Source organism: Curcuma longa, chromosome 17 (genome assembly GCF_044706935.1).
Source record: "Curcuma longa cultivar G26 ecotype Majalengka, Jawa Barat chromosome 17, ITB_CL_G26_1.1, whole genome shotgun sequence".
In the NCBI taxonomy this organism is placed as follows: Eukaryota; Viridiplantae; Streptophyta; class Magnoliopsida; order Zingiberales; family Zingiberaceae; genus Curcuma; species Curcuma longa.
The window spans coordinates 8,646,774-8,655,487 of NC_133877.1; the positions used below are offsets into that span (position 1 = coordinate 8,646,774).

At 38.4% G+C, this 8,714-nt stretch overlaps 1 protein-coding gene across 1 annotated transcript in view; it reads left to right on the plus strand.

Moving 5' to 3' along the window:
- Positions 1-1,763, plus strand: part of LOC141848343 (uncharacterized) — a 2,697-nt gene extending 934 nt beyond the window's left edge. The window contains exon 2 of the mRNA XM_074736376.1: positions 875-1,763. Within this exon, the coding sequence (XP_074592477.1) occupies positions 875-1,763 (889 nt within the window). The remainder of the gene's footprint in view (positions 1-874) is intronic.
- The last annotated feature ends 6,951 nt before the right edge of the window (positions 1,764-8,714 follow it).

Below are 8,714 nucleotides of genomic sequence, written 5' to 3' on the forward strand. Positions count from 1 at the left end.
GGAAAATTGCCGGTGTTACAGGAGAATCCTTATTTGAAGCTTCGGATAGATTCAAAGGAATACTGAGGCAATGTCCACACCATGGACTTGAGAGATGACTTATCATTCATACCTTTTACAACGAAATTAATAATCAGATCAAAGTTTATTTGGATTCCACTGCAGGAGGTGCTTTAATGAATAAGAGTTTAGAAGAAGCCGAGGAATTGATTGAAATTGTGGCACTCAACCACTATCAGTGGGCCAATGAGAGAGGTAGCATTTCTAAAACTCCTGGGAGATATGAAGTTGATACTCTCACTCAATTAACTGCGCAGATGGATGCCCTTAGTAAAATGGTAGAAAATATTAATTTTGGAAAGGTCAATGCAATTGCTACATCTTGTGATGTTTGTGGAGATTCCAGTCACACAAAGGGAATGTGCTAAGTGGGAGTACTTCAAGCTCAAATAGCTCAATATGAACAGTGCGACCCCATTGGTACATACAATCAGAGGAACAACCCATACTCAAACTCCTACAATCTGGGTTGAAGGAATCATCTCAACTTCTTATACCGCAACAATCAAGGACCTTCTTATCAAGCTACGCCCAAGCTAAGTGAAGAAGTATCGGACACCCAGAAAATCTTGAAAATTCTGGAACAATTACAAAGTGATATGGTTAAAGTTAATGAGAAATTAGATGACCATGACAAGAGGATGAAGATGCAGGAAACTCAGATTGCTGAAATAAGTTCTTCCCTCTCTTCCAGACAAGTGGGTGCACTCCCAAGAAAACTAAATTTCAACCATGGAGCATTGCAAAGCCATAGAGCTTAGGAGTGGATGGATCTTGAAGGGTAAAGAACCTCAAGTGACTGCTCCTTTAGAAGGTATTACAAGCACAACAGCCACCGAGCAACCTCCTCCTCTACACCAATTATTGAAGATGAATTGGAGGAAGTCGAGACCGCTACGCCCGCTGAAGTACCCACGAAGAAATCATTAGTGCGGAACATACCTTTTCTGCAAAGGCTCCTATACAAGCAGAAAGATGATGAGATTGAGAAGCTTTACAACCGAGTCAAGGATATCACGCTGGACATTTCCCTTCTCGACGCTCTTGTTGAGATGTCCAGATTTGCAAAACTTATTAAATGGCTCATGTCCACCAAGAACATTACTCAGGCCAAAAATACTGTAGTGCTCACGGAGGAAGTAAGTGCGATAATTCTCAACAACAAGCTTCCTCCAAAGCTTAAGGATCTAGGTAGTTTTACCATTCCATGCAAGATAGGCAATATTTCTATTGGTAGAGCTTTTTATGATTTAGGGGCTAGCGTCAGTATCATCCCATATTCGACAAGTGAAAGATGCGAATATACGGATCTCAAGCTCACTACCATGGTCATCCAACTAGCAGACCATTCATGTAGATATCCTATGGGGATAGTTGAACATGTGCCATTAGAAGTCGGGGGATTCACCGTCCCAATCGACTTCGTTGTTTTAGATATGGAGGAAGATTCGTCGATCTCCATCATCTTGAGAAGGTCATTTCTAGCCACTTTTGGGGCAAAGATTAACATGAAGAACCATAAGTTATCCCTAGAAGTGGATAATAAAAAGGTAGAGTTTAACCTCTCGCTTGACTCGAATGCCTACCTTCTACAAAAGCCACACTGTTGCAGGCTGGATGATATCCAGCAGAAGAAAAGTTTTTTGTATCAACCCTTTTTGTCGATGGAAGAGCCCGCACTGGCCAGGATAATAAGGAAGTAATTCGCTAAAAAATAAAATACAAAGTACCACCCAGGGCTAGGTTGCAAGATATCAACCAATGAGCCCTAATAAAGGGGTCGAGCTAAAGACCATAAACAAGCGCTTCTTGGGAGGCAACCCAAGGATTTTTCCTTTTTATGTTTATTCATTTTCTTTCTTACATAGTTTTTATTTGTTTAGCAAGTTGTTAATAAATTTTCTTGTTCTTTGCAAGAAATTTTGAAGATTGAAGACAAATAAGGCTGGGTCGTGCCTATCAGGCACGGCTGTGCCTCCCAACAGCAAGGCGACAACTTGAGGCCGTGTCCAATGGACACGGCCGTGCCTCCCAACCGAACAATGACTTGTGCAGGTTGTGCCTACCAGGCACAACCCCCTCCACCGAATAACAACCTGTCAAGGTCGTGCCTAATAGGCACGACCGTGTGGTTCCACCCGAAAGGCGACTTGCCCAGCCTGTGCCTACCAAGCATGGGCGTGCCATTTTAACCAAATAACACCTTGAGTAGGTCGTGCCTACCAGGCACGATCGTGCACCCCCAAATTCTCCAAAAGCTCTTCATCTTTCCCACTTTATCTTTCTTCCAAACTCTTCCAAAACTCTTCCTCTTCACTTCCTTCACTTCCTCACCACTTCTTCTTCCCCTCACCACCTAGATCTACTAAAAAAAGCCCCAGATCTACTCCGTTTTACTTCTTATTCTCAGATCCAACAGTATGAGCAATATAATGAAGAGATTATGCAGATCTAGAGGATCCGGCGAAGGAGATGAGCCGGAAAGGTGAAAAGGAAAAGAACCGGCAAAAGAAAGAGCTTCAAAGAAAGAAAAGAGCAAAACTAAGGACAAAGGAAAGAGGAAGGCCACTGAAGAAGGTTCTGACAACATTCATGGCATCATCTTTCGGGATGACGATCAAAATGCCAAGTATAACTGTCTTATTTCAAGAAAAATAGTTTGCTCTCGATATATTGATAGTTTTACTATGGATACATTAGGAATTAGGGATGACCTTGAATGGATGTTGGATAATATAGGTTGGATTGACTTTATGAACTATAGGTGTCCAACATACCCAAGAATCATATTAGAATTCCTTAGCTTCCTAGATGTCTACTTTACCATTGATGAAAACTACAAGGGAAAAGTCAATTTTAGATTATTTAACAAGGATTATAAGTGGCCTCCACTTACCTTGTTAATCAAGTATAGCCAATAAGTCGGGAGTACATACAATACCTCTAGAAAACACCTTCACATCTTCTATTAGTACATTAAGTACTTTCTTCATCTTCTTAGCCTTAGCCCTTGTAATTGGGCCTTCATTGGTGCATAATGGATCAACATCTAGAGTAGGGTTGAGCATGATCCATAGTAGCTTATTTGCCAACTTGTTCACTTGGTTTGACTCCATTAGTAGCTTTCATGGGTTGTCTATTTCTATTGGAGGTTTGTTAAAAAATTTAGTACTTTTTAGCTGCACCCTAACTGAAATTGTTAAAAAGAATATTGGTTTTCATTGGGATAGTGAATAAAATTCAACTTTCAACTTACTCAAGGAGAAACTAATTTCTACACTAATACTTGCATTATCTAACTTTGTAAAACTTTTGAAATTGAGTATGATACATCAAGAATAGGTATTGGAGCTGTGCTAATACAAGAAGGTCAACCCCTTACTTATTTTAGTGAGAAACTCAGCAGAGCAACTTTGAACTATCCTACTTATGACAATGAGATGTATGCATTGGTGAGTACTTTAAAGACTTGGCGGCATTACTTATGGCCCAAAGAGTTTGCCATTCACACTGATCATGAATCATTGAAGCATTTGAAGAGTCAAAATAAGTTGAATAGATGTCATACAAAATGGATCGAGTTCATTGAGTCATTTCCTTATGTGATCAAGTATAAATAAGGTCTGAAAAACATTGTTGTAGATGTTTTGTCTCAAAGGTATACCTTGATCTCGACTTTGAACACCAAATTGTTAGGTTTTGAATACATTAAAGATCTATATTCTAATGATCCTGACTTTGAAAATTTATTTGTAGTTTGTGAATATGCTGCATTTGGGAAGTTTTACAGGCATGAGGGGTTTCTTTTTATGGTCAGTAGGTTGTTTGTTTATAATTGTTCATCGAGGAAATTATTAATCCAAGAGACTTATGTGGAGGACTAATGGTATATTTTGGGGTAAGAAAAACTCTAGAAGTTTTGATCGAGCATTTCTTTTGACCTCACACGAAACGAGATGTAGTCAAGTTTTGTGAGAAGTGTATCACATGTAGGCTTGCAAAATCTAGATCTTTACCTCATGAATTGTATACACCTTTACCAATTCCTATTGAACCTTTAGTGGATATTTCCATGGACTTTGTTGTAGGATTACCTAGATCAAAACAAGGTATAGATTCTATTTTTGTTGTTGTGGACAGATTTTCTAAAATCATTTTATTCTTGTAGGAAAATAGATGATGCTAACCATATTGCAGATCTATTCTTTAGGAAGATCATGTGACTTCATGCAATGTCGAGAAGCATAGTTTCAAATTGTGATATAAAATTCCTAAGCTACTTTTGAAAAACCTTTTGGGGAAAGTTGGAAATAAAGCTTTTGTTTTCTACAAGTCATCCACAAATAGATGGATAAACTGAGGTAATAAATCGACATTTGTCTACTTTATTACGAACTGTCATTCAAAAAAATTTAAAAGGTTGGGCAGATTATTTACCACATGTTGAATTTGCTTATAATAGATCTAAGCATTCTATTATTAATTTTTTACTTTTTGAAGTGGTATATGGGTTTAATCCCTTAACTCCATTGGATTTGTCACCTTTGCCTATCTCTGAGCATGCTAGTTTAGATAGTACAAGAAAAGCTAAGTTTGTAAGGCAAATGCATGAGAAAGGTTGTAAATTGAAAAGAGGATCGAACAATATGCTACGCAAGCCAACAAGGGACGAAAGAAAGTGATCTTTGAACCAGGAGCTTGGGTTAGGGTTTATATGACAAAGGAAAGATTTCCCACTAAACGTCGCACTAAGTTGCACCCACGAGGCGATGGACCATTTCAAGTCATTGCTCGAATCATTGATAATGCCTACAAATTTGACTTACTAGGTGAGTATAATGTGAGTGCTACATTTAATGTTTCTGATCTTTCTCTCTTTGATGTAAGTGATCAAGATTCGAGGACGAATCCTTTTGAAGAGAGGGGAATGATGGAGTCCAACAAAGTAAACAAGTTGCCCAACAAGCAAATATATTTCATGCTCAACCCACTCTAGATGTTGTTGATGATCCATTATGCATCAATGGAGGCCCAATTACAAGAGCTAAGGCTAAGAAGATGAAGAAAGCACTTAATGTACTAATTGAAGATGTGAAGGCTAAAGTTACAATTGAAGAAGGTTTGACCAAGAATAAGCCATGCGGCTTAGTCAACCTAATTCAAGCCTTGAATGGGCTTAAGTAGCCACTTAAGTCTCATGTTTTTGTAGTAGGGATATGTAGGCTCAATTTCTAGTTTTATTTGTGTTGTAATGATGTCATATGCTTAAAATGACTATGTAGTCTACATAAACTTTTACTAAATGGGCTTTCTTTTAGCTTTTTAGAGTTTTTAGGTCACCCTATAGCTATAAATAAAGGAGAGGGGGGGGGGGGGGGGTGATGGCTACACATATATCCGACACATTTTCAATCTAAAGCATGATGATGCTCTCACTTATTGGTTCTTCATTGAATTAGAACTTATTAAGGCATCCCCTTGTGGAGTTCAAAGATTTATCAATCTCCATTCCAAGGCTGTGGCATCTTCCCTCTTCCTCTATACCAAGGTTTGGTGTTCCTAAGCATTTGGTCGAGGTTCTATTCATCATTCTTATCGATTTAGACTTTTCTTCTTTCTTTCTTCAATTCGTTGTGGGCTCTTGAAAATTTTCTCTCATGGGTTCACATCATTAAGTTAGCAGTAAAAATCACCAACCCTAACAATCACGTGCACAACTAACTACACAATTTTCCATATCCATCCTTGAGCTACCTCTATCTTCCTCAAGTCATAATCAAATCATAATTAAGGGCTTGGGCCTATTGTGGTGATCAAACCTCTAATGGACAATATTTTTTGACACTCTCCTTTCCTCACCACAAGGTAATTCAAAATCAAATCAAATTCCTTCAAGGTAATTCAAAATTTAATTGCAAGGTAAATAGGATACTTCATAACTCTTTAATACATACCATCCTACTCGACTTTGATGGGAAAGTCTTGAAAAACCATTCCGTTAGATTCTTGCAGAACAAAAATTTTCTCGGAAATAATCTCAAGTTGCCCTCATAGTCGATCAAACACTCGTTTAGATCATTGGGCTCTTGTGTTTGGTTTACAGGATCCAATATGAAAAGCATAATTTAATTAATGCGGAAACATTAAATTATACTTTTCCTTCGGACGGATGAAGTTTGTACCCGAAGACCTCTTGATCTTCAGCTGTATTCCTCTCCTCTTCTCGAACGTTGTGTGGGCAACGGTCCTTCGAGAATTTCTCCACCAGAATTCTCCACTCCGATGGCTAGCAAGCTTTCCTTCCTTCTCTTTGGAAGAAGAGAAGAGGAAAAAGGGAAAGAAGAGGTAGGCTGCCGAGAGAGTCTCGGCCACCAAGGGATAATGTCGTGTGTTCTCAAACCCTTGGCTAACCCCTTCTTTTATAGCCTAGCCATCATAAATATGGTATAATTAGAGCCATAAACATGGTATGAGCCCTCTAAACATGGTATGATTTAGATCAATCAATTGGGAGATTTTGGCAAGATTTCGAAAGTTTCCAATTCGAACCCGAGATGTTTAATCGATCAAACAATCGATTAAACATCGCTACTTTTCCTCATTAACACTGGTAATCGATCAGGTGATCGATTACCAGGCTGGTAATCGATCAACTGATCGATTACCAGTCGATCTCCAACGAGGCTTGGTAATCGATCAGCTGATCGATTACCAAGGTGTGTAATCGATCAGCTGATCGATTACACAACCTTGTATGGGTTCGAATGTCTGGTTTCTTCATGAATTCTTCCAAGGTGGACTTAAGGATTCCCAGAGGCTACAACAGGGACCTAGAGGAGGAATTGGTTTTGGTCTCCTGATGGGTTTAAGCTTCCCATGTTCTTTACCAAACACACAGCTTAAGTCCATCAATAATAACTCATTCCACTAGAGAGTTATTATTGCACTACCGCACCAATCCCATATTATAATATGGGCTCCTTCTTACTATCAGTACATTAGTTTCCCTGTGTTTAAGATATCGTATGTCCGTCAATTAAATGAGTTACTGACAACTCGAATTTAATCAACTTCTAATCCAAGAGTAGTACCACTTAACCTTATTATCATGCGGACAAGGTCCACCTGCGAGGTTTACATGATAATCCTTATGAGCTCCTCAAGGGGACATCATCAACCTAGATTATAGGACACAGTTTCCTTCTATAATCAACAACACACCATGTACATAATATTACTTCCCAACTCATCGGGCCTTTTGATCTATCAATCTAAATCTCACCCTTTGATGAATTAAAGAAGTACATACTAAGCACATGTGTTTGTTATTATATCGGGATTAAGAGCATGTGCATCTATAGTAACAGAGGTTTAGTTCGATTATATAGTCAGTATAAATCGAACAATCCTCAGATGGTCCTGTTCAATACACACTTAATGTACTAGTGTGATTCTATAGTCAAGACAGACTAAGACCGAATTACACTACAATCACTCCAATGGTTTGTCCAATCCATCTTGGTTGTGAACACTGTTTATAACCTATAAGGAACTGATAACATGGTCTTCTGTGTGTGACTCCGCACACCATGTTTATCTACAATATAGATTAAATGGACACTTGCAAAATATTGACCAAAATGTGATTCTTATTTTTTGAACTTATAGCTTAAAAGAGCTGAGCTAAGTTTAGCATACCATGCCCCTTGGAGATTGTTTGATGCCATATATGGCCTTGTTCAGTTTGCATACCGTCCCTTCATATCTTTTTTGAATTCCTTGTGCAATTTGCATATAGACATCTTCTAGTTCTCCCTGCAGAAAAGCATTGGCAACATCCATTTGATAAAGTGGTCAATCCATATTTATTGTAAGGGCAATACTCGAATGGTATTCATCTTAGCTACGGGTGCAAATGTCTCCTTATAATCAATTCCATAGGTTTGAGTGTATCCTTTAGCTACTAGTCTAGCTTTGTGTCATTCAATGGTGCCACCACTTTTGTGTTTAATCTTGTATACCCATTTGCACCCTACAGGTTTCTTCCCTTTAGGCAAATTGGTGATCTCCCAGGTGTCATTCTTTTCATAGGCATTGATTTCTTCTTCCATTGCATTTTGCCAAGATTGTTGTTCTTTTGTTTCCTCATATGTTCTAGGTTCCTGTGCTTTATTTATGCCACTCAAGAATGCTTGGTGACTTGATGAGATATTATTAGTGGTATAATAATCAGATATAGAGGATACCTTATTCTTGTTGACCTCCTTAGTGGTGCAGAAGAGGAGAGTAGATGTTCAGTTCCTCTTGATCCACTATTGTTGGTTAATTGAGATGGAAGTTTATTTTCTCCCCCTTGTTCTAGGCTCTCCTCGGTTTCTTCAGTATTGAGATTGGTTCCTTCTTGTGAGCTTTCTAGAGACTCTAAGTTGCTACTTTGAGACGGATCTTGTCTTTCATCAAGAAATAGAGGACAAGTATCAATTGGGTTTCTTCCCTTTGTTACCTCTTCCTTTGTTTCTGAAAAAAATCATTTTCCACAAATATCACATCCTTTGATGTGTACATCTTGTTAGTAGCAGGATCAAAACATTTGTATCCTTTTTCTGATGTAGCATAGCCAAGCAAAATACATTTCCTTCCTTTATCATCCAATT